The sequence below is a fragment of the Panthera pardus genome, unplaced genomic scaffold (assembly GCF_024362965.1).
Source record: "Panthera pardus isolate Hobbes unplaced genomic scaffold, ASM2436296v1 HiC_scaffold_17, whole genome shotgun sequence".
NCBI lineage: Eukaryota > Metazoa > Chordata > Mammalia > Carnivora > Felidae > Panthera > Panthera pardus.
In genome coordinates, this window is record NW_026526732.1 from 79,286,418 (window position 1) to 79,312,650 (window position 26,233).

A 26,233-nucleotide genomic window follows, 5' to 3' on the forward strand; every position below is an offset into this window, starting at 1 on the left:
ATGAGGACTATGGACCTAGGAAAGACGTATCATAACCAGTAATAAATCAACCACTGGCATTTTGACACCTGAACAGAAACTAAAATTTTGTTTTTGAGCATGATCAATGTGATTTAAAGAGATACAATTCTCACTTATGAAATCACCTTATCTTAAATGAAATTGAATTTAAATAAGTGTAATCTGAATGTTTGGGTTCTAGGAAATATGTACTATCACACTAAGCGTATGTTCAACTCTCCTTTAAGTGACAGTTTGGGGAGGGGGGTGGTTGGGGGTGCCTGGGTGGCTTAGTCGGTTGAGCGTCTGACTTCGGCTCAGGTCATGATCTCACAGCTTGTGAGCTCGAGCCCGGCATTGGGCTCTTGTGCTGACAGCTCAGAGCCTGGAGCCTGCTTCTGCGTCTCCCTCTCTCTCTGCCCCTAACCCACTCGCATTCTGTCTCTGTCTCTCTCAAAAATAAATAAACATTAAAAAAAAAAATTTAAGTGACACTTGGAAAGAAAAACCACAAAAACCCATTTCAGTCAAATTGTTATTTAGTCTTAAAAAACAACAACAACCAAAACCCACAGTTTTATCATGTAAGAAAGATGAATACTGTGGCTCCTCTACCTTTTATTAAAATTAAATTGACATGGTTATTGATGTGACTATAAATTTCTTAAGTGAAGCTATCTAAAAGTTAAGAGATGAAAGCTGGAGTTCAGGGAAATGTACACAAAAATATAATTTTTCAAATATATGTACACATAGCTGATGTTGAAAATGACTCCCAAAAAATGAATATAAGAAGTATTTCTGAATAAAGCTGTAATAACTTCACTTTGCTTGAATACAACCAAAGCTGTTTTTCCAGAAAGTCAAAAGAAATATCTTCGTCATCCTTGTGATACCAGCTGGAATTTAAGGGCAAGCCATCTAATTTTTTTTTTTTTTTTTTTAGTCTTCATTCATTTATATGGAAATGAGATGTTTCCTAAAACATATCTGTACCCAGTACCTACGTCAACACTAAAGCTCAAAGCACACAAATTCCGCCAGCTGATTCCTGACTATAAGTGAAAACAGCATGCCAACATCGTCTAAAACCCATGTGCGTCATTCAACAAGGAGGACATTACCAAGCTGTCAACTTCAATTAACCTGCCTAGCTTTATAAATAGCCTAAACTTCCCTATCTAAATAGGTTGGTGCCCTTTTCTCAGAAGCAAAGGGAACAACATGACAAAGAAGCATGAAAAATAAATGAGCTTTCCCCTTTGTAAACAGGAGAAAGTTGACATTAAACCAATTCTAAGTCCAAATTGAAGAGCTATTAATAAAATAAAGCTCAAGAGAATCGAGAACCGGTTTTAACCAGAAAATAAACATTCACTATCAGCTCTTTTAAAAATATCTGTGAGTCTCACTGCTATAGAAACTAATTCAATATACGCACACAGGCAGAGATACACAGAGATACCGTAATTATGATCCTTAATATGGTCCCCAAAGTAACACAATTTAAAAGCCCCAAATGATTGATATTCAGTCAAAATTAAAGCCAGTTATTTTCGAAGTCATTCTCTTCTAAATATGAAATGTTTGATGATTTTTATAATTTACAGCATTACAATTTCTTATGCTAGTTCTAGATGTTTCTTCCTCTAAAATCAATCATACCCAACAAACCCTGCATCACTTCTATAATCTATTCACTTATGGAAAGCACTTTTCTAGTTCACACTCCAATGAGTAAATGAAAGCAGAATCAGAAAACAACAATGGAATTTATCAAAAGGCAAAAAATAACTGGTCCAGATCATTAATCAGGCTAGTGAATCCATTAGTCCATCTAACTATTATCTACTGTGTAGAAAAACACGGTTCATCACCATATTTATCTCAGGTAAAAATGTGTGAATTTATGTACGTACATGTGTATTTATACATACATGTGTCTTCTGGATAATGCTTACCAAGCTTGCCATAAACAGGATAATGGAAAAGGGACATCTTACAATAAGGATGCTACTCAGCTCACTAAAATATCTAGAACAACCAAAAACTAGTCAGTCAAATAAAAGACTTCTGACCAAAAAACATTACAAAGTCCCCTTAGAGCCTCACTCGCAGCAGTATTAGAAAATTCCAGTAAAAGGCATTTGCTGGTATGCAATACTCTTACTGTGTCAGTTAAACGACTCACCACTTTATTCGCACTAGATCATGACAACTGGCTTCCCTTTTTTCCATTCATTCAAACAACTTCTGTGTCACTATTACGAGCATCACAAGAGATATGAAAATGAATTTTATGTACAAGTAAAATAGGGGTCAAAATAAACATGATGAGTTATGGATGCAGCACTAGATGGAAACCGATGAGAATAACTAAGAGAAATGACTTCTAGGTCGCGAAGGCTGTGAGGAAGATGTGCTAGGTCTGGTAGCATAAATCAGATTTGAAGCCCAGGGAAGACTTCCCCATGGGTACAACTGGCGAGCACTGTGGATGCAGCCAAGAATATGGGGGAGGGAAACTAATGTTGGAAAGAAAAGTCAAAGCCAAATCACTTAAGATCTTAAATGCTAAGCTAAGAACACTGGACTTTAGTACCAAACATGGGGAAAGTTTCAAGGAAGGATATAGTGTGATCAGAACTGCATTCTGGGAAAACTCACAGATGTACACAATATGAACTAGAGTAGGGAGGAGAGTGAGAACAAAGGCTCTTATGACAAATATTATAATCATTCAGATCAAAGGTACTAAGTGCGCATGAACTATGCTAGGGACAGTAGTGAGAGAAAACCCAGGGTAAAGCCAACAGAATTTGACAATATCTAGTTTTAAATCTGAGTTCTTTTTTTTTTTTTAATGTTTATTTAATTTTGAGAGAGAGAAGAGTGTGAGTGGGGGAGGGACAGAGAGAGAGAGGGAGACACAGAATCTGAAGCAGGCTCCAGGCTCTGAGCTGCCAGCACAGAACCCAACATGGGGCTCGAACCCACAAGCCGTGAGACCATGACCTGAGCCAAAGTTGGCTGCTTAATCAACTGAGCCACCCAGGTGCCCCTTAAATCTGAGTTCTTTTGAAGATCCAGAAGCAGGATGCAAGAAGCAGATAGAGCTTGAAAGTCACTATACATAATAAAATGCAAGGAAAACAGTTTCCACATTGATCTAAAACTAATACGCACATATGCAAAAGGGGGAGTTTCACTTCAAATAAACTGGACACTTTTTAGTGTCAGATCTATTTCTAAACAAAAGGTCAGGAGGAAAGCCAGACAGTATCATGATGCATAACATGATGGAAGCCTTTAGTTTGGTCCAAACCAGATGTCCAGCTAAAATAAGCCATGATACACAGCATAGTCCAGGGCTTCAAAATTAAAGAACTCTAAATTCTATATGCTGGAACAGGATAATCGTTAGCTCCTCAAAGCCTCAGTAGTCTATTTCGGACCCCCCTTTGCCACGAAAATTTTCTTTAGGTCAGCAAGTCACCAATGGGCTCTTCACTGCATACCCAATCAACACTTCTCAGTCTATCTTTCATTCAATGTTTAACCCCTGCCAACAGCCCTAGGTCCTTTCCTTTCCATTTGTCCCAGCTTCCAAAGAATGGCAAGTCTCATCAGTTCTTCCCCGACTTCACTGCCCCCCTTCCTGACTTCATCTTCCCTCCACTGCCATACATTACATTCTCATTACCACTCAGATGCCACAGTTCTCAAACTGTGGTCTTCAGACCAGCCAGTAGCAGCACCATCTGGAAACCTGTTACATGTAAAAATTCTTGGGGAGCGCCTGGGTGGCTCAGTTGGTTAAGCGTCCACTTCAGCTCAGGTCACGATCTCATGGTTCATGAGTTCAAGCCCTGCATCAGACTCTGCTGTCAGTGCAGAGCCTGCTTTGGATCCTCTGTCTCCCTAACTCTCTTCCCTTCCCCTGCTTATACTCTCTTTCTCTCTCAAAATTAAATAAATGTTAAAAAAATTTAAAAACAAAAGAAGTAAAAATTCTTGGGCCCTACTTGAGACCTACTGAGCCAGAAACTCTGGGGTAGGGCCCAGTAATCTGTGCTTAGGCAAGCCTTCCAGATGATTCGGATGCATGCTCAAGTTTAAGAACACCTGGGCTCCCTGACTTTAGTCTCACAGCTAGCTCCCCATGCTGTGGCCAGAGTCACCTTCTAAATTACCAGTTTAATTATGTCATTCGCCATTTTCTACAATAGTATTCAAATTATATGAACCCATTTTAAACAGAAAAAACTAAGACCTCAAATGTTAAATTAAATTTGTATTTTAATGTTATTTGAATTTGTGAACACATAATATAGTCTTATAAAACTAGCATTAATTCCTTATATTTACCAAGCATATGTCAGTATAATCATTTTTTTTTTCAAAGAGAACACAAAACCAGAACATTAAACAATATTAACTGGCAATCAGGTTTTTCTGAAACTTAATCACAATGTCAGGTTTAATCACAGAAAGATGAAGTGGCAGGCCTGGTCATAACTGTGAAACCTTGAGGAAGTTACTTATCCTCTCTGTGCCTCAGTTTCCACATCTGCAAAATGGGATAATAGAATTTCATATCTTGTGAGATTGTGAGAATTAGATGAGTTAATATACATAAAGTTCCCAGGACAGCGTTGGCCACACAGAAAGCATCTTAAGAGTTTGTTGCTGGTGCACCTGGGTGGCTCAGTTGGTTAAGCCTCTGACTCTTGATTTTGGCTCAGGTCATGATCTCACAGTTTGCGAGTTCGAGCCCCGTGTCGGGCTCTGTGCTGACTGCTCAGAGCCTGGAGCCTGCTTCAGAATCGGTGTCTCCCTCTCTCTCTGCCCCTCCCCTGCTCGCGCTCTGTCTCTCTCTCTCTCTCTCTCAAAAACAAATAAACATTAAAAAAAAAAAAAAAGAATTGTTAAAAAATAAATAAATAAAATAAAAATAAAAAAAGAATTTGCTGCTATTAATCATCACTATTACTAATGTTATTATACTAATGTAGCTAATACCTGTACATGTAAGCATGGTACTGACCGCTAGGTACCCCCCGATATCCATTCTCCCTTTTTTCTACTTTTCTACAGTGACAGAACCCCATGGTTTTAGCTGAGCACACACCCGCACAGAATAAATACTACATTTCCCAGCCTCCCTCACCTCTAGGTGCATTTATACCTACCCTCCCCATGGAGAATAACCTCTAGGATGCTGCCTGGTTGTGGAGAGCTAAGAGCTTCTGAAAAACACTTTCGACCAATTTTCCTTATTCAAGAGCATCATTCCCTTCATCCCTATTCCCAGAGGAACTTGGTGTTGCCAATTCCTGAGCCTTTGGGTAATTGTGCAACATAAACTGGGCTGGTTCTTGGCCACTCCACTGCCCCTTCCAGGTTCTGTTTTTCCAAGCCTATTAAGCCCTTTACCTTCCAGAGTCCAACACTTTGTTCACATGGTCTCCAATCCCACTCTCCCCATCCTTGAGGATTTAGGCGTCTACAAAAGAGGATCCCCTAACATTTTAGTGGGGTTTAGGGAAGGAACAAAAATAGATGCTTATGTTCAATTCTCTCTTTTTCCAGAACTTTCAGGTGCCATTTTCTATAAAAACTCTCCCAGTGTACCACTTAGTTCACCCCCTGGCATTTAAATTCTGGCCTAAATAAAAGAAACAAAGTTACTAGGCACCTTCTTACATAGTTTTATATTGTGATTTCATTCTTACACTGTTATTTTACTCACCATGTAATTATGCTTTGGCCCAGTAAGTGTACTGGGATTTCCTTAAAGGCAGAGACCACATCTTAAAAGTTTTAGTACCTTCTAGAGCAGTAGTTCTCAAACTTGGCTGCACATTTGAATCACCTGGGGACCTTTTAAAACTCCAACACCCTGGCCGCACCCAGAGCAGTAACCCAGAATCTCTGGGGTGAGACCCGTATCTCTGGGGTGTCCTGCAACACAGGGGCCAGGCAGAGAAGCACCACTGTGAACAGTGCTGCTGCTGTCTGGAGACCCACTTCAAACACTTATCCCACATGTGTACACATACAACTGAAAGGCATCTACCTGCCTGGAATGGCATCTTTGACAAACTCTTAAGGCACCGTAAACTGGTCACAGGAAAATAATCTGAGTAATACCAGGACATAGTAAAGAAGTGCCTTAGCCCAAGACAACCTTTGGAGGACACTTTAACAGTAACCACTTACTTCCTGCACCCACCGCTCAATGTAGCAATGGTAAGGGTCAATGGGGGCCTTTCTCTGCTGAGCACGCTCCCGCCCACCGCTGCCTTCATTATCCCTTCATTACTTGTGAGCACTTGGCCTCACAATCCAGATCACATGCTTGAAGGGACCTAGGGCTGTTTTGAGTGGCAACCTTCCAGTTCTGCAGAAACTATAAAACTGACCCAAACAAAGAAAACTGGTGGAGTTGCCAGGCAGCAGAGACTCCAGAATATCTATATAGGAGAGGCTTAGGAGAAGCATTGTGGTTGGAGAATAGAGCCAGACAGCTTGTCCTAATCTTACATTTTCATAGCTACCCTGCTGTTTTAACTTAGATTTTATGTACGCATGAGATGGTTTGGGGAAACTGTGAAGATTAAAGTCACCTCAAGCACCCCTGAGACCTCAACATTAGCAAAATCAGGAACCACAGATCCTGCACCATCAACCGAGGACTGTTCATTGCCTTTTTTGGCTGTCCTCCAGAGGCTGGACATCAGGCCACTTAGGGCTGCACACGTAGTGATGGCAAGAAAAGGACAGGCAAGGCCAAACTGTGACAAACCACTAAAGCCTCCAAAAGGAGACCCACGAGAAGGCGACGGGGGGGGACAGATGCCACGTGATCTGGAAGGGAGAAAATATATCCAATGCTACCCACTAGGCCGAATCCTTTAGCAGAATTAGGGAGGAGACGCTGTTGCTATTGAACAAAGCCTCTGCTAGAAACCACAAATAGATACAAATAATACCAGAAGGGGACCTGAAAAAAACAAAACTGAACAAGGAAATCCTGACACGTTAGATCCATGTCTTGCAGTGAGAAGAGTGGACGTACAGCTCTTCACCATTTCCGAACAGAAGTGCAATCATTGTAGCCACAGTATCTAACTTTTCTTTTTTTTTCTTTTCTGTCTTTGTCTTGTAATCTCGACACCCACGTGGGACTTGAACCAACGACCCGAGATCGAGAGTTGCAAGCTCCTCTGACTGAGTCAGCCAGGTGCCCCTAACTTTTCTCTTTTTATATACAGAGTTAAAACACACTATGAGCAGAGTTGCAACCTTCAATATTGAAAGTAGAAAAGTAAAGTAATTATTTTATATAATTAACATATTAATTACAGAATATTATAGAATTAAAAACAAAACAATAAAAAGCTCAACGGCTACATGGTCCTTGGGAGGAACCTCCAGAATCTTTGACAGAAGAAAAAGGTGACTTCTTCAGACAAATGACTGATTTGCCCTATCAGACTTAGGAAACTGTTGGTTGAGAATCCTACAGAACTTCTCTCTTTAATGTCTACCTATCAGTATTCAATTTAGATCTGAATAGATATAAAATGGTGTATGCCATTTAAATGTTCCTTTCTCCCTTTTAAGAATTAACATGTTTCCAAAGTGATTTAAAAGTTTCCTTTCGAATTTTAAGGAGCCCCACGTCTTCCAGAACAAAATGCTCAAATTTAGCAGCTACAGGGTCTTGATTAATTAAGAATGTAATACCATGTTTGTGTTTCTGGCTTAGAAACTAGTGTCTTTGTTTCTGCTGGACTCCCCACTGGCAGAGACCAGAAGAGGAAAACATGAGGGTTAAATGAGCAGCGTGCCCAGAAATTGAGAGTGGGAGAAATCCCTTATTACCAATGATGCTTGAGTGTCCCGGAGCCAAAACTGCAGAAAAAGAATCTTTTGGCTAATTTAAGGTTGGCCAGATGCCACCATTTCTGGCTGGTGGCCAGAGGACCTCGGGGGGAGAGGGATGGCAGGACGCCACCAGAGAAGGTCAAGCACTTCATTGCTAAAGCTGCCTTTGGGTGTAGCTGCTCACTAGGAAACTGAAAACTTTTTGTCCAACAAGCTTCCCAAGTGATTCCTTAGCACATGACATTTGCCAACCTTTACCTAACTGATCCCTTATCCACTCTGCCAATCAAAGCAACCAAGAAATTTCATCTACACTAAACGGGAACAGAAAACAAAGCACTCGCTCCAGTCCTCTAGGACTTTACATACGAGGCTTCGTTCAACAAATACCTGTCAAATGACATTAAGGCTATCTTCCATGCGGGGCTGTTTGTACTGGCTACTTCCAATTGGACTGGAAAATCATTTTTCCTGGTGAATTTAATTATTACATGAATTTCTAATTGCACTGAAGTCACTAGACAGTGGAATTACAAGTTAGAAACGAAGCACAGACTGTAGAGCTATGTAACAACCTACGCACTTAAATTCAAACCTCTTGAGACAGGTATGTGACCTCAGGTAAGTGACAATAACAGCTCAATATCTGAGCGCAGTGTCAACACAGGGCTAACAAGCCCATGAGGCAAGCTACTTCTAGAGGGAAAAGCATTCTCAGTTGTAATTTAATGGGCTTGTGATTGGCTTCCTCGAGCTGAACAGCACAGAATTGGGGGGGCCAGGGACTCCCAGATCTACAATCTGAAATGTATATGAGAATTGTTATCCTGCTGACCCCCTTTCATCCCTGATACTTTCTGAGATCTAAAAAAACCTTATAATTCCAAAAGTATATTTGAATCAAATAAGCAGCAATTCTGAATATATGAAAGGTTAAAAAAAAATCACCGGCTGCAATATGTAAAAGTTAGAAAGTGAGCTGTCCAAAATAAAACAATTAATAATATCTACCGCCTCCACATTCAAGAAATACTAAATACTGAAGAAAAGTGTGCGTTCTTCCCATTGTCAAAAGTACCAGTCTGGGGCGCCCAGCTGGCTCAGTCAGTAGAGCATGAGACTCTTGATCTTGGGGTTATGAGTTTGAGCCCCACATTGGGTGTGGAGATTACTTAAAAATAAAATCTTAAAAAAAGAAAAAAAAAAAGGTACCAGTCTGGAAGAGGAGATTCATAAGACTTGACACCAGATTTAAATCGGAAGCTAATTTCACAGCATCATCCTTAATATTAAGGACATATGATATATGGCATACTGGACAGTGAAAGTGTAAAACAAAGGATCTTTTACTCTCCTTAACGTGTTTTCAATATAGTTTCATTTTTCTAATTATTGTGATGTTTACAAAAATATGACTTAATTTTTATAGGTTCTGACAATAATGACCTATAATCCCATTTTTTCTGGTCTCCTTCAGTTCAAGCCTATCTCCTAAGCCCTGTTGGTGCTCATATTTGATAATTTTAAAAGCCTGCCATTGTCAAATAAGGTTGAGAAAAACTGGCTTAAGGGCATTACACTCGGATGTTCAAAATGTCAAAGAGAACACCTGTTGGTAGCTCTAACATTTACTGTTTGATCAGCTATGGAAAAACAGAAAAACTAGTTGAAGCAGCAGCTGCCATCCCAGAACAACTTAATGCACTAATCAGAAAACGTGTTCACAAAAGAATCACAAAAAGAATTTTTAACAACTTTTTCATAGGGGTTATTGATGGCTACGGATGGGTTATTCCTACTCAAATCAAAGCCCTTAAGCATTGTTCATTAAAATTCCTTATATATTCCTTCCATTCTTCATGTTTTATAAGAGTCGCTCATTTACAAGTAGAAGGAAAAACAACATAATGCAAAAAGCTCAGAACCGGGTTCTGGGAAGCTTGAGCTTGGGATCTGTCTCACTCACTCACCACTCAACAGTTTGGTACTATCTAACTTCTCAGAACTTCAGTTTCTAGATTATGTGGAGGACTAGATCCAGGTTTCTCAACCTCAGCTTTATTGACATTATGGGAGGGAGGGGCTGCCCTGTGCACTGTAAGACCTCTGTATCTCTGACCTCTACCTACTACATGCCAGTAGCAACCCCCTGTTGTGACAAACATGTCTCTAGACTCCTGTCTCCAGTTGTGCAAAATCACCCCCAGTTGAGAATCACCGGACTGATTCCAGCTCTGATATTCTACAAAATATATTCAATCTTATTTTCTTTTTTTTTTTTTTTTAATGTTTATTATTTTTGAGAGACAGACAGAGGAGCAAGCAGGGGAGGGGCAGAGAGAGAGGGAGACACAGAAACAGAAGCAGGTTCCAGGCTCCCAGCTATCAGCACAGAGCCCAACAAGGGGCTCAAACTCACAGACCGTGAGATCATGACCTGAGATGAAGGCTGCTTAACCAACTGAGCCACTCAGGTGCCCCTTCAATCTTATTTTCTTAAATGTTATTTGTTAAGACACTGGTCAACATGCCAATTGTGAGACATGATTTTGATTTTTAGATAAATTAAAATACAATAACAACTTGTACCAATTCTAATTTTAGTAGATTCTAAAGTCTTTTGGGAATGAAAATTCACAAAAGAACATCAAAACAATTTATAAGGAAAACAAATGTAAATGAAGTATATCTCAACAATATTCTCATCCCATTTTCTAGGGTAACTCCTTCAACTGGAAAAAAGAGATAAAGGACACATTTAAAATCCTTTTATTTTATATTATTTTATTTTTAATCTAGTCTATCCAATGTGTACTTTTAGGGGCTCTCATCCATGTGGGGTGCCTGGGTGGCTCAGTCAGTTAAGCGTCCGACTTCAGCTCAGGTCATGATCTCACAGTTTGTAAGTTTGAGCCCCACATCAGGCTCTGTGCTGACAGCTCAGAGCCTGGACCCTGCTTCAGATTCTGTGTCTCCCTCCCTTTCTGTCCCTCCCCTGCTCACACTCTGTCTCTCTCAAAAATGAATGAACGTTGGGGCGCCTGGGTGGCTCAGTTGGTTGAGCGCCGACTTCGGCTCAGGTTAGGATCTCGCGGTCCGTGAGTTCGAGCCCCGCATCGGGCCCCTGTGCTGACAGCTCAGAGCCCGGAGCCTGTTTCAATTCTGTGTCTCCCTCTCTCTGACCCTCCTCCATTCATGCTCTGTCTCTCTCTGTCTCAAAAATAAAATAAAACGTTAAAAAAAAAAATTTTTTTTTTAAATGAATGAACGTTAAAAAAATTTTTTTTTTATATAGAAAACAAAGGGCCTTGTAATACCAAGAGCAATATAAAGTGCTTGACTTTTGGGAAGAAAGACATTTAAAGCTAACAATTCTTTTAAAATATTTTTTAATAAGCATATTAGGAAAAAAGTTTACACCATCTCAATACCTGGTTTTACTCTAAATTCATGGAACATTTAAATATCTTACAACCTACGTCTGGTGTTCAATCTGCTATGAAGTCATAAATGTATACACTTCATAGGGAAAATAAATCACGTACTGCATTTCCCTCAGGAATTGCCATTATTTTACCAAGTTTTTGCTTCAGTAAAATTAGTTTCAACTGCCTAGAAGCCAAGCGTTCTTTCACAGATTGATATTCCTGACATTATGTCCGCAAGGATGATTATCACCCAAGTAATCCTTTCTCTGCAGAAGGTCACTTTTGCTGTTGAAGAGGTTAATTTCATAATTCACGTAAAAGTATTAGAGACTTGTCAAAAGATTTTTCCTTTCATCCCCCAAATTTAAAACTTATACTGGAAAAGGACTTATGAGAAAATTAAGGGCCTAACGTGCTCATGATTCTCAAAGGACAGAACAATTGCTATACTCCTAAAACCCTTAAATATAAAGGAAATTGAAACATAAAGCAAATGTACTCCTCTTTTGAAAGAGACACACAATCACAAAGAATACCAAAATATGAGCTCATAAGGAACATCTAGCTCTTTCCTTTACTGATGAGGCCACAGAGGCTGAAAATCAACTCCCAAATACTGACATATTATAGAGGAGAACATATCTTCTCCACATGCCTGCCCTAGTTTTCCTTCCTGAATCCAGTGTATTGAAGTGTCTGGTTATACAATTTCTATGATATTTACATAGGAAAACAAACAAGTGGTTATATTCGTTTTCCCAAGCTGCTAGGACAGGCCACAGTTGTGGTGTACAGGAATGAATATGGTAATGGAAAACCATCAAATCCCATGAAAAGGCAGATGTTTGGGCCAACAGACTAATTCAGCAAGTCCTCTGCTATTCCTTTTCTCACCTAAGTTTCCCCCAATAAGTGAACCAAAACAGAGCCTTACGAACCACAGCCCAGCAATGTTCACATTAATATAGAATAGTATTAAATAAAAGCGTACGCTAAACCTGACATACCAAAGTGTTACGTGAATAAAACACAGACAATATAGAGAAGGACAATAATGAGGACAGATTTTGTATGACACGTGGAATCTTATATAAATGAAAGGATGTGTGACATTCAACATAAAATCATACATACCCTAAAAAATCAACTACTTTTTGAATTGCCCTCTCCTACCCACTGCTTCCCTAGAACACACCTAGTTCTAACTGTTCTCCCAAGCAAGGGATCTCTTGCTTAAAGAGGCTAAAGCTGACATTTGGTGTGCAATGTGTCAATGAGGTCAAACTATCTATTTTCAGTTTTCAAACCACCCCTATTATTTTGTTCCATCAAAGGATAAGGAAGGAGAAAAATGGTTGAGTGGTGGTAAACTCACCCATCTGGACTGTCTGGAGTACAAAAGAGCTCTCTCTCTCTCTCTCTCCCTCTCTTTTTTTAACAGCATGGTCCCTAATTACACAGCTCCTTCTCTTTAATATTAAGTAGCATTCAGCATCACAGTAGTAAGTCAGTAACCTGCAATTCTTCAAATTCTCCCTTCTGATGGAATTTAAAAGGCTCCTCAGCAGTTCCAAAGTATTGGTACCAGGCCAACAAGGACAGTGTCATTTCAAAGTGTAGGCTGCCACCTACCGACTGTGATCCATTCTCCCAACATTCAGCTCCTCCCCAGAAAGCTAAACAATTCCTTGCAAGATGTTCTTTGCTATGCCATTTAAAGCAATGCATTCAACTATATCAATATAATCTCTTAAATACAAATGCTTTTAACTTCAAAAAATACAAACATGCCTCTGTATAGCTAAACACCCTGGCCTGTACTCAAAAGGGCAGAGAATTATTTTTAAAAGATACATGCCATTTTTTTAATACAGAAAAAGTTCTATTTTAATATATTTCTCTCCACCATTCCCTTTATTCTTTACTCTTAAAAATTGAAGCTCACTCCTTCTCATTACACAGAGCTGGTGATTTAATTGTTCACATTGATCAACCTGGAATTATTCAAAACTTCAAGTCATAGTCCTAAAGTGCTTAGAAAAACTCACAGCAGCTGCTGACAATAAAGCTAAAAAAGCTAGCCCTTAATCAGCTCAACCCCCTGTCGTAGAAACATAAATCTGCAGGTGCCCTCTAGGAGTAGAGGACTTTTTCAAGTGAGAGTTTCTCCCTGTTTTAACATTTTTAAAAGAAAAACAATCAGACTAACCAACATCATTACAGGGAGATAAGGAAATCCCCTCTCTCAGGCAATAGGCCACTGTCTTGGTGAGAGGGTGAACCACATTCACTTAATAAGTACTGCCAGACACAATATTAGGAGCTAGGGATGCACAGATGACTTAAATATCTGTTGCCTTCCTGAAGTTGTCTGCTGCAGAGATCTGGTAGGGACACAACTGCAATGCAACCTGCAATATGTGAAAGACATGAAATCTGAACAGTGAAAACTAGCCCTTGGGTTTGTTTGGGAGGGTCAGGAAGAGCTCCAGAGAGGAAGCTTCTGAAGGCAAAATTGGAGCTTACCAAGTAATCAGATGGGAGAGAAAGATCCAAATGGTGTGTGCAAAGGAAGAGAGATGGAACAAAAGGCAGAGGCTCAGAGAAAACATCTAGCAATTCAATATCGGTAAAGAATAAAATGAATTAGGGGTGCCTGGGTGGCTCAGGTCGTGATCTCGCGGTCCGTGAGTTTGAGCCCCGCGTCGGGCTCTGTGCTGACAGCTCAGAGCCTGAAGCCTGCTTCAGATTGTGTCCCCCTCTCTCTCTGCCCCACCCCTGCTTGTGCTCTGTCTCTCTCTTTCAAAAATGAATAAACATAAAATAAAAAATTTTTTAAAGAATAAAATGAATTAAAAAAAAAAAGAATACAATGAATGAGGTTAGGTAGGTAGGTAGAGGGCAGAGCTCAGTCTTTTGTACATCCCACCAAGAAATGTGCCTTTTAGAATTATCACAGCAAAGTAGGGACTGGAGGGAGGGTGATTGCTAAGAAAAGGGGTAAAAATCTCCAAGCAGGGAGGATTAAGGATCTGAAAGCAGACCAGGAAAGCAAGAATACAGAGACCATATCAGAGATAAGCTGTGAAGATGAATTTGTAGGACGTGACTGGGGGTGAAGAATGAGAAAGGAGGAAGAGACTAGAATCCCCCCCAGTTTCTGGCTCAGGTAACTGAATGGATAGTGGTATGTTCACTGAGACAGGAAATGCGGTGGGAGCCGTGGATTTGCTGGGTGGAGTTTGAAAACCGGAGTTTGGAAATGCTGAGTTTGAAGTGGCTGGAACACTGAGGTGAAGGTGTACCGTGGAACAATGAATACACAGATCTGAAGCCCAAGCCAGAGGTCTAGACTGGATTTAGAAAATCTGAAGTCACTTGTGTGTGAGTAGCGGGGGACGTGGATGAAACGCCCCAGACAGAATGGGTACAGTGAGAAGAGCACCATGGATGAGAGAGAACCTGGCAGACAACCAACAGAAGACTCGCCAGCTTAAACAAGCGCTCAGCATGTTACCACATTGGCTAAGGCAAGACAGACTAGTGAGGGCTAGAGTCTGCTCAGAAGCATAGCTACACCAGATGTAGACAAGACTAAGTAAACAAAAGTATAATTTGACCTCTGGTTTCCAGTTCCACATGCAAGGAGCTTGGAAGTAGCCACTCTGTCCTAACAGCAAGCGAAAAACTGAACAGACTAAAAAAATCAACAACTCTTGCCCACAAGGCAAGGGACGACACAGAGAAAACTGTTGTCCTCAAGACTAAAGAGACAGACAGATGAATATAGGGAATCTTGACTTACCAGAGCAGAGACTGACGAGCAAAAACCACTGCAAGAGCCAGTGCCAGGATAGGAAAACTTGAACTGTACTTGAGGAATTGATGGAGGTTCAGTGTGTACAAGTCTGAGAGTTAAAAATTCCAAGGAATCCAGTCAGAGAGAGGCCTCCACAGTTCTGTGAGGCTCTCCTCCAGAAGCTCTGATAAACATCGGAGAAAAATCCCCTGTTGCTTCCAGCTGGGGAAGCGGACAAGGAGCCATTTTGAAACTTGCCACAGCACTCCCTTTTTTTTTTTTTTTTTTAATGTTTACTTATTTTTGAGAAAGAGCATGAGCATGAGCGGGGGAGGGGCAGAGAGTGAGGGCAACAGAGGATTCGAAGTGGGCTCTGAGCTGACAGTAGCAAGCCCAATGCAGGGCTTGAACTCACAAACTGCAAGTTTATGACCTGAACCAAAGTTGGACACTCAACCTACTGAGCCACCCATGTGCCCCACAGCACCCCCTTCTTAAAAAGGCCTGACCTCAAGTGAAACCAGTTAACTAGAGCCTAATCTGCTGGGTATGTATAATTAGTGTAATTGACATGGGAAAAGGAAAATGGCCAACTCTAGTCAGCTCCATCCATCCTGTCCCACCTGACAGGGAAGAAAAAACACTTGTGAAGTTCACAGTCCAGAGGCATCGGCTCAATAAAGGACTTAGACCTATCACAAGGCTATATAATGCTTCCCATCCCCATACACCTCACTCCCGCATCCCTAAAGGCCTATTTACAGCAATTCCTTTTACCCAGTGCATCATGTCTAGCTATCAAGAGAAAATTACAAGGCAAACCAAAAACCAAAAATCACAATTCGAAGAGACAGAGTAAGCAACAGAACCAGACATGGCAGGGATTGGAATTGTCAGACCAGGAATTTAGAACAACCATAATTAATGCGCTAAGGGCTCCAGTGCATAAAGTAAACAGCATGTAAGAACTGATGGGCAATGTAAATAGAGCTGAAAATCCTAAGAAGAAAACAAAAGTATAATTCTATGTTTTAAACATTAGTTACTATATGCAAATATACTCAGATATATTCAAATATGGTCTAGAAGTGTGTGCATCAAGATGGGTACCATTGTTTTTTTTCATACTTTAGAAGTATGGACAATTTTTATGTTCTCCTTTATGCTTTTTTATATTTTCCATATTTTCTACAATGTATATGCATTGCTTTTGAAATCAAATGTTTAAAGGTTTTTAATTTTTTTTAAGAGCTAAAGTTTGTCGGAGTCTGAAGTCGCTGGAACTGAGATAGTGTGAGGTAGTTGAGATTGGCCCAACCATCTCAAAATCTAAACAGCTGTTAGAAACAGGAGACAACAGAGGGACAGGACTCAGAAAATCAACCTGCTATAAAGAGAAAAGGACTTCCTGGTAAACAAGATGGGCCATGCCATGGTATCTTGGATCCAAATATAATATAACCTCAGAGAAGAGAAGAACAAGAAGGAACAACAATTAGGAAAAAAATATCGGAAAGACCCTCCCTCCTTACTTGCATGCACCCATGAGCTTCAGAGGGCAGTGGCAAAAGTAAGAAGAAAGGTAGGAGTCAACTCCTCCCCCTAAACATAAGTGCCTTGCTGACTTCCAGATCAGTTAAGACTCAGAGAAGAAATGAATGAAGTCAAATCACCTCAAAGTCACCCCTAACAATAAGGAGTTGAAATACATTCCTTACACAGCAAGTCAGGGCAGGGCAGGAGTGGGGGGTGCTGGGATGGGCCAAAATGTACTCTAACAGTATGAAGTCTGAGTCAAATGAAGTAAGTGAAAGCAATAGACAGAAATCAATCACACTCCAAGCAAAAGGCATTGATCAGCCGAGGTAAAATATCTGGAAGGATAATGGGACCGTTAATTTATGGGTCAACTTGGCTAAGTGATGGTGCCCAGTTATTTGGTCAAATACCAGAGTAGATATTACTATGAGAGTATTTTTTAGATGTGATTAACATTTAAATCAGTAGACTTTCAGTGAAGCGGATAAGTCTTCATAATATGGATGGGCCTCATCCAATTATTTGAAGGCCTTAGGAGAAGAGGCAGGTCTCCCAAACAAGAAGAAATTCAGCCTGAAGGCTGCAACACAGAAACACTGCCTGGGTTTCCAGCTTGCTGGCTTACCCTACAGATTTCAGACTTGCCAGCCCCCTCACTGTGTGAGTCAATTCCTTAAAAAATAAATTTCTCTCTCTCAATATAGATATAGGTAGAGGCATATAGATACAGGTATAGACATAGATTATAAATATACAGAGGTACATATACATACAAATAGATATAGATGCATATATAATACCTATATACACACACATATATAGATATAGTTATGCAGATAAATCCTAATGCTTCTAATTCTCTGGAGAACCGTGATTAGTACAGGTAATAAAAGATGAAATCTATTAACAGAGACCAATCAGGCACAATCTTGAACTAGAGGCAATGGAAGTGAAAATGGCTAAGGTAGGCAGTAGTAAGAGATGAAAGCTTCCTGGATTTGAATGCCATAATAAACAATACATTTAACTACGATTATTTTGGCATCCATAATATGTGTAATATGAACCAGGTCAGAGGGATGCTACAGTTAGAACACATTGGAAGAACTCTAGACCAAAGCATTCTGTGGATGGAAGAAAACAAATGCAAAAACAAAACCGACAACTATTTATACAATAAAGATATGGCAAACAATTTAACAGGAATATTCTCTATTTTCAAGATACTTAAATAAAAGTTATACAGGAATACTATTCATACATAAAGATGTTAACTTACCATATTTGTCTCGCAAGCCAACAGTACATCTAAAGACTCCACCAAAGGCAACATCTTCACCAAATATTACTGAAAAACAATGTTTAAAGAACATATTTTATCTGATAATCCCTAAATGATACTAACAATGAAAAATAAGTAATTTCAATGTTTACATTTTAAAGTAGAAAACAGAAATAGACCAAAGGTTTAAAATAAGGTTTCTAAACTTCAACATTACCGACGTTCTGGACTGGATAATTCTTTTCTTGTAACAGCCTATTCTATACATTGTAGATATACAGCAGCATCCCTGCTCCCTATCCCATGGATGACAGTTGCCCCCCCACACACACACAGTCCTGACAGCCAAGAGTGTCTGGAGACTTTGTTAAACATGAGAGGAGGAAGGGGGATTAAAATCATCCCAACTGATTAAGAACCACCAGTCTAGGACGTCATTTTGTTTTACCCATGAAGAAAATGAGGCCAGAGAAGTAGTAAAGTAACTTGACAAGTCAGAAAGAAAGCAAGAGGCAGAACTATGACTCACACTCCAGCCTCCTGAGTGTCTGGCCAGTGGTTGTTTTCTTTCATATATGGTATATAATAAAAGTCAACACTCTGAAGGGCTGAAGGAAAAATATCCCAAGCTGAGAGAACAGTCACAAATAGGAAAAGGACTTAAATCAAGTAAAAGGAGGCAAGTATGGTGGGACATAGTGAGCAAGGCAAAGAAAATAAAAACGGGTGTTCACAGAGGTGAATTCTATTCCTATATATGCATCTGACCAGCTCTGTGAACCTCAAGGAAACAATTCACCCTTATTTACTCAAGATCATTCTCAGCATTCAAACAAAGCCAAATCTAATCATCCACTATTATAGTTCTTACTTCCTCCTAACAAAATAACACGTTCTTCACTTGACCTTAAAACTAGGGATTTTCAGGGGCACCTGGGTGGCTCAGTCAGTTAAGTGTCTGACTCTGGCTTAGGTCATGATCTCACAGCTTGTGAGTTTGAGCCCCACATCAGGCTCTGTGCTGACAGCTCGGAGCTGGAGCCTGCTTCAGATTCTGTGTCTCCCTCTCTCTCTGCCCCTCCCCTGCTCATACTCTGTCTTTCTCTCAAAAACAAATGATAACACATTTAAAAAACTTAATAATAAAAACTAGGGATTTTCAAGTGGAAGCCCAAGGTATACCAAATATATATATATTTATATATACTAACACATATAAGTAAAGCCAATCAAATTTAGAAAACATACAGCAGGACAACTGTTTTTATACCAATGATTAAATTTGATAAGCTACTTATTTATTACAGTTATTTCCAAAATATCTTAAGTTGAATGACAATGTATTTCAAAGGAAAGCATGGAATCAAATCTTCATTTCATAAACAGATTCATAAATCTGAATGAAGTGGTACTTCCCATTTTTTTTTTATATGCTGGAGAAACAGAAGTACCCAGTAGGTATTAATCCAGAAAGTATTAATATAATATCAAAACCACACACACTATGGGAAAAAGTTGACTTGAAGATGTTAGATATACATCAGAACTAATTCACCATGAATTAATTTAAAAAATGTGTTAATCCTGTCAGAATGGCTAAATCAAGATGACAAGAAATAATCAGTGTTGGTGAGGACGTAGAGAATAAAGAACGCTTGTGCACTATTGGGGGGAATGCAAACTGGTGCAGCCTCTCTGGAAGACAGTATGGAGGTCCCTCGAAAAATAAAAAAATAGAATTACCGTAGAAAAAAAATAAATAAATAAAATAAAAAAATAAATTAATTAAAAAAAAATAAAAAATGTGTTAATAGCATGATCTGATAACCTTAATCATTTGATCAGATCTTTTAAAAAATTTCAGGTAAATGTAATGTTAACCACTGAGCTCCAGACTCAACATTTCCAGCAAATTTTTGATTCTGAATTAACACAGCTACCGTAGTCAAGCAGAAAGGAATTTTACCTGCCGTAGGATCTTTAGCCAATGAGTTATCCAAAGCACTTGTTATCGCCTGGAAAAGATTCATTTTCTGAGTTTGCCCTGTGAAAATTAAAAAAAAAAAAAAAAAAAAAAAATTTAAGTAACATTCCCTACATTGTAAAATATATTAAAAATAACCAGTTTCTTAACAGTTGATTACAACATGATTAAAATCAACGTAGAAAAGAAAGTATAGAATATACTATGTGAATTTATTGGATTATTCACAATGATGCTGGTTCTGTAGAAATTACAAAAGCAATACAGACTTCGGAGCTTGACGACGAAGCAAAAGTGACACATATTAAACAATTAAAAAACAAGTATAAAAAAGGAAAAATGAATATAATCCAGTCACCAAGTGTGTGTAGACCATAAATAAAAGCCAGAAAAGATAACCAGCCAGAGTGAAAGTGGTCTGAGATTATATTCTGGACAGGTGTTAAGAATATAAAACCGAGGGGCACCTAGGCGGCTCAGTCAGTTGAGCGTCTGACTTTAGCTCAGGCCATGATCTCAAGGTTCATGGGTTCAAACCCTGCACTGGGCTCTGTGCTGACCGCTCAAAGCCTGGAGCCTGCTTCGGGTTCTGTGTCTCCTCTCTCTGCCTCTCCCCAACTCACACTCTCTCTCTCTCTCTCTCTCTCTCTCACTCTCTCTCAAAAGTATATAAACATTACATAAGTGTGTGTGTGTGTGTGTGTGTGTGTATATATATATATATATATATATATATATATATATATCCCTGACAAATACACGTGACTCAAGGCACGTGTTAAATATGTCAGTAACAGCAAATGGTCATGGGCCATAAAACAATGAGGAAGGCTGGTGTTTAGAGAATACTATAATCCCATGCCTCAACACACCAGACTCGGTCCTTCCTACTGTCTCACTGCTCAAGTAGACTCTCTGCAAGCCAACTTCTAGTTCCCTAAATAGACAGATAGGATGGTTAAATGTAACAATACATGTAAAGTTAGAACAGTGCCCAAACACAGTAAGTGCTGAACAAATATGAGTTATTTATTATTAGAATCTGGACTTTTTCCATGCCCTTCATCTTGACTTTGGCATTATTCTTAATGGTAGAAAACTTTGTTTAATAAAGTTCCAAATGTTGGAACTCAGAAACATCATACTTTAGAGATTTAAGTCTTGGTGCTGCCCAGGACCTACAGACATCCCAGAACTTTAGGTCAGCTCCTCTCCCAAAGTACTCTTCAGGATGGAGAGAGGCTTCTGCCTGAATCTTCTCTGATCCACAGGCCATCTTCACATTAACCCATAGCTAGCCATGCTGGTAGCAAATCCCTTGAATACCGCTAATTACCCTGACTACTGTCCCATCTAACCTCTGTACTCCTTGGTAACTTGTTGTGTCCCAAAAGCCAAGATCTAATTCACAATGTGGGTCACAACAGCTAGTGCTGTTGCCATCAACGCTCTGGCCATGACACATGCTGGTCACTCACCCTTTTCTTGAAGACTCATCTTTGTCCCAAGCCCAGCCTGGATCCACAGCAGGCTCTGATCTATGACATCTTCCATCTCCCAATATCCACTGACGCTCAACCTTCTCTTAACTGCTCTGACCCCTTCCGCACTGCTGAATGCCCAGGCTTCAAGTCTTGGCAATATCCACTCAAAAATGCCCTGCTGCCATCTGTGCCAAGAATAAAGTCCTGTTTCTACTCTTATTTTTGGTGGGGATAATGGGAATTCATTCAAGAAAGTACAGTACTGTTATGCCATCTATACCAAAGGATACATAATCAAACCACATGTCTGTGATAACTTCAAAATTTATTTTTCTTCAGGCTAAGGCTATATCATTTAAATAGATGCTTGCCTTTAATCCTTCTCCATTCGCTAAAAACTCTTTAATAGTGTTTATTGGTACCCAGCATCAGGTGATAATGGTTTAGGGAAAACTTTTTTTCTGACTGCCATGATATTCCCATTCCTTCTCCCATTTCATACATTTCCTAAAGTCAGATTTTTTTTTTTTGTCTATTATGATTTTCACAGCTAAGGAGCTAAGGAGGATAAAAATGCCTAAACACCTAAGGTGATATTTATTTCAAGTATGCTGACCATCTGAATTAATCCGGAATGCCTCCGAGACATCTTATTTCATCGCTATTCGACAAGTTTTAGGTACAAAGAAAGCAAAGACTTTAACAATAAAAAAACACACCAAGTAAATCTGGAAAGTATTGCTTAATTACCACCAAGAATTGACTCATCTTGTATGAAAACAATGTATAAGAGTATTTAAAGGTTTTATTTCCATGTAAGCACAAAAACTTCTACTCCTGAATATTTTTCAAATAGATTCAAAATTTTAGGGGGTTGGATTAACTGCTATTCTACCAGATGCTTTTAAAAGATTTAAATAATTTTAATATAGTAACATCTACTCCCAACTATTTTTAAGGTGGCAGTATGGTCTGTGAATGGGTCAGGAAGAAATCACAAATTATTCACAGGTAAGATCATTTCAAATAATTATTTCCCTTAGAATTACTTATTCTCCTACAGGTTACATTAAAGACCATGGTAAGATATGCCTATGGTTCCTCATGACAAAGTATGTGCCTGTAGCACATGTAACTATGAGCACTTAAAAATTATTCAACACTGCTGCCCAATCATGCAATTACCAATATTAATAAAAAGCTACTAAACCAGACTGACATCTCTTCTTTCCCAGATAAAAAGTTATAACAAAACAAAAATATACATAGCAGTTCAACTTCCCTAGTCAAGGATACAAGCTAATGGGCACCCACTGGTAAGACAGCTTTATGGCTAGAAGTAAGCTACTCACTCGAAATTATCCTAAGTAGAGCATGTGAAAAAATAGGCCATCACCACTGCTGCAAAGATAAAGTGGCAGGTAATGCAGGGTCAGAACACAATAGGAACACAATAGAACATGAGCCCTAAGAGGTCAGGGATTCCTATCTGTTTTTGATCAGAGGTATATGCTTAGTGCTCATAACAATGTCTGACATGTAGCAGGTGCTCAATAAATATTTGTGGAATGACCGCACAAATGAACATATGAGGCTGGTTCAATAAAGATAAAATCTACAAAGCATATTGCTAATGGACTGCTTAAAGAGAAAGAAATACAGTAGGATAAAACATCTACCAGTGTTACAATTCAAAGTCAGACTGCAGGAGCAGGGGAATGAGGCAGAAGTGATACTGCTATGGCATCTTCAGTTATTCTGACTAACTACTCAGTATGCAGTAGCATTGAAGACAGAAGCCTTCCACACAGCTAGAGCATGTAAGACAAAAATGGCAAATGAGTGCCCAAGGAGCAGTCTCTAGAAATAAATCAGGTCAACAGCAGGGCATGTTTAACAGTAAGTATGTTTGTAGTTAGATCCTGAACAAATAAAAATACACAGCTATGGGGGCACCTGGGTGGCTCAGTCGGTTAAGCACCTGACTCTTGATTTCAGCTCAGGTCATTGTGGTTGGTGGGACTGAGCCCCCGTTGGGCTCTGCACTGTAAGCACAGAGCCTGCTTGGGATTCTCTCTCCCTCTCTCTCTGTCCCTCCCCCTCCCCCGACTCATGTTCTCTCTCTCTCTCTCTCTCTCTCTCTCTCTCTGAGTAAACATTTTTAAAAAATACACAGCTATGATATGGAAAGTTAGGGTCTACTTTCAGAAACCGAAGTTTCTGCCAGCACATTCAGCACTGGCCCTCCTCGGAGCTGCCTAGTCCTTGATGTGTATTACAGCATTTTCATGTCATATTCCTTAGAAACCTCAGCATTTAGTGCCTAACACAAACACGACCATCAGTATTTGCTTGTTGAAGCATGATGGATGATTTTAGTGGCATAATCTGGCATTAACCACACTGTAAAATGGCAAGATGCCTAAGAAACTACCTATTTTCATCCAACAGAACTTCTTCCACCCCTCCAGATGCCTGTTCTTCAGGAATCCCTTTCTATGTGCCAGAAATGTACCTCTAACCCACTCTAATCCCTACTATGGGGTTTCCCAAACTCTAACCCATAAAGTAAGTTTCATGGAGCATTCAAATATGAGGGACAGGATCTTTTATATTAAAATATAAATGAAGGATCTATAAACACAAATGCCTTTTTAAGGTGCCAGTAAAGGGGGAGGGGGCTGCCACCTAAGGCCAACATTGGGAGGACCTAAGAAAGCCTTAAAGTTGAAGAAACTATGGCTAGGAGCCCTGGGTCCCCATCTCAGGGCACCTGGTAACTCATGTCATGGTATAACAAACTACAGTTGTTTCCCTCCCTTTAGCTGGACACTTCTCTCCTCAGTCTCTAAATGCTTTTTAAACTCTTCTGTATGCTGGTCACTCCCAAATGAGTATCTCTAATCCAGACTCCTCCTCTGAATTCCTGATTTATATCCAACCATCACCAATTCCCCACTTGGGTGTCAGGCTTTTCTAACTCAGTAAGCACACAACCGAAAGCTTGATGTCTGCTCCCAAACCAGTCTTCTGCATCTCAGCGAACAGCACTATCCTCCACCCAAGCATCCAGGCCAGAAATTGAGGAAGCATCCTTGAATGTCTTCCTTTTATTCATTTTGTACATTCAATCCATCCAATCCAGCTTCCAAATATATTCCTTCCAACATATAGCTTAAAGTCTAGTACTACCAACCATGTCCTAATTCCAGAACTCACCATGTCTTTCCTGTTTCTGAAAAACATCTCCTAACGGCCTTAGTCAGCTCTGGCCTCTGTAACAAAATACCACACAGATTGAGTGGCTTAAACGACAGAAACTTATCTCTCACTGTTTGGGGGGTTGCCAAATCCAAAATCAAGGTGAGTTCCTGATGAAAACCCTCTTTCTAGTTTGCAGAAGGCCATCTTCTTGCTGTATCCTCACAAGGTAGAGAGATAATCTCTCTTGTGTCTTTTCTTATAAGGGTTCTAATCCCATTAACGAAGCCTCCACCCTCATGACCTAATTACTTCCCAAGGACCCCATCTCCAAATACAATCACACTGGGGATTAGGGCTTCAACATAGTAATGGGGAAATGATATATTCAGACCAGAGTACCACCTCCTCACTTCTACTCCTTCATCCCTCATTCATCAAAGAGCTGCTATAAGAAGTCCTAAAAAGCAATGCATGGCATATGTTACTCCTCTGCTCAAAATTCTTCCAAGTTCTCTGACTGCACCTGGAATAAAGCCCTACTCCTCATCACATCCACAAAGCCCTGCTTGATCTCATCCTTGTTCACTTCAAAAGCCCTATTTTGCACCACTGTCCCCAAGGCTCACCACCTGAGTCTTCTCTCAGCTCCACCACAGCAAGCTCCCTGCTACGTCAGAACCTTCACGCATGTTGGGTCCTCTGCCTCGCACCTCCTTCACACCTCCTTGGATACTCTTTCCTGATCGCTTAGAGGGTGGTCAAATACTAACCTCTTCTTAGGGGCCTTGTTAGGTCTCTATTATTCTCTTTCCCAGCACCTGAACATGTCTTACAGGGCATTCATTGCAATTGGGATTGATTTAAGTATGCATTTACTTGCTATTTTTCGTCCATCTCCCCCACTAGACTTAAATTCCATGAGGACAGGTCCATTTCCACATTTGTGTTTTGTGCTAAGCACCTAGCACAAAGTTTGGCAGCCAGAAGAAAACTACAATGCACAGAATGAATACAGAAACCTACACGCATGCACACAATGTCCAAAATCAGGGGCAGGGAGAGGCCCCGATGTGTTCTTGGGGAGCAACACAGAGCAATGAAGGCAGCACACACACTGGCATAATCATGCACGCCTGGCCTGGAATCTGTGAGGCCATTGGGAAAGTTACTTAACCACTGACACTCCATTGCCTACTCCATAAAACAGGAATAATATCTAATGTCTAGGGCCAGTGTGGGAATTCAGCGAGATGATTACTATCAAAGGTCAAATATTTAAGAGCATCTACTCTAGAATCGGGAGACCGAATCTAGCACAACCAGTACCAGGCACCAATAATTACATGACTTACCTCGCTGGGTTCCTCCAGCGATGCTCTGAGGCAGAACAGATGAAGAAAAGAAAGCTTACGAAGACTAATAAACCCGGCCAATCTTACAATGCTAAGTTGTAAAGTGGGGCTCAAATTTAGGCACGTTTGACTTAAGAACCCCAGCTCTCAGCTTCCGTGCAATAGTGCCTCCAGAAAGTTGCAATTTCCCAAATGATAGCAAAAATGGAGTACGAATGGGATGAAAAATAGAGCAGAGGAAATACAGTCAATAATACTGTAATAATGG

At 39.9% G+C, this 26,233-nt stretch overlaps 1 protein-coding gene across 4 annotated transcripts in view; it reads right to left on the reverse strand.

The window, feature by feature from the left end:
• The window catches only part of BCKDHB (branched chain keto acid dehydrogenase E1 subunit beta), a 202,982-nt gene that overhangs the window by 170,554 nt on the left and 6,195 nt on the right, over positions 1–26,233 (reverse strand). For all 4 annotated transcript variants that reach the window (XR_002078162.2, XR_002078163.2, XM_019442718.2 and 1 more), the window contains exons 2-3: positions 19,908–19,985; positions 17,939–18,007 (exon numbers count right to left, since the gene is read on the reverse strand). Coding sequence is in view for 2 of the 4 variants with exons in the window: in XM_019442718.2 (XP_019298263.1) it covers positions 17,939–18,007; positions 19,908–19,985 (147 nt within the window). In the remaining 2 variants the exon portion in view is untranslated. The remainder of the gene's footprint in view (positions 1–17,938; positions 18,008–19,907; positions 19,986–26,233) is intronic.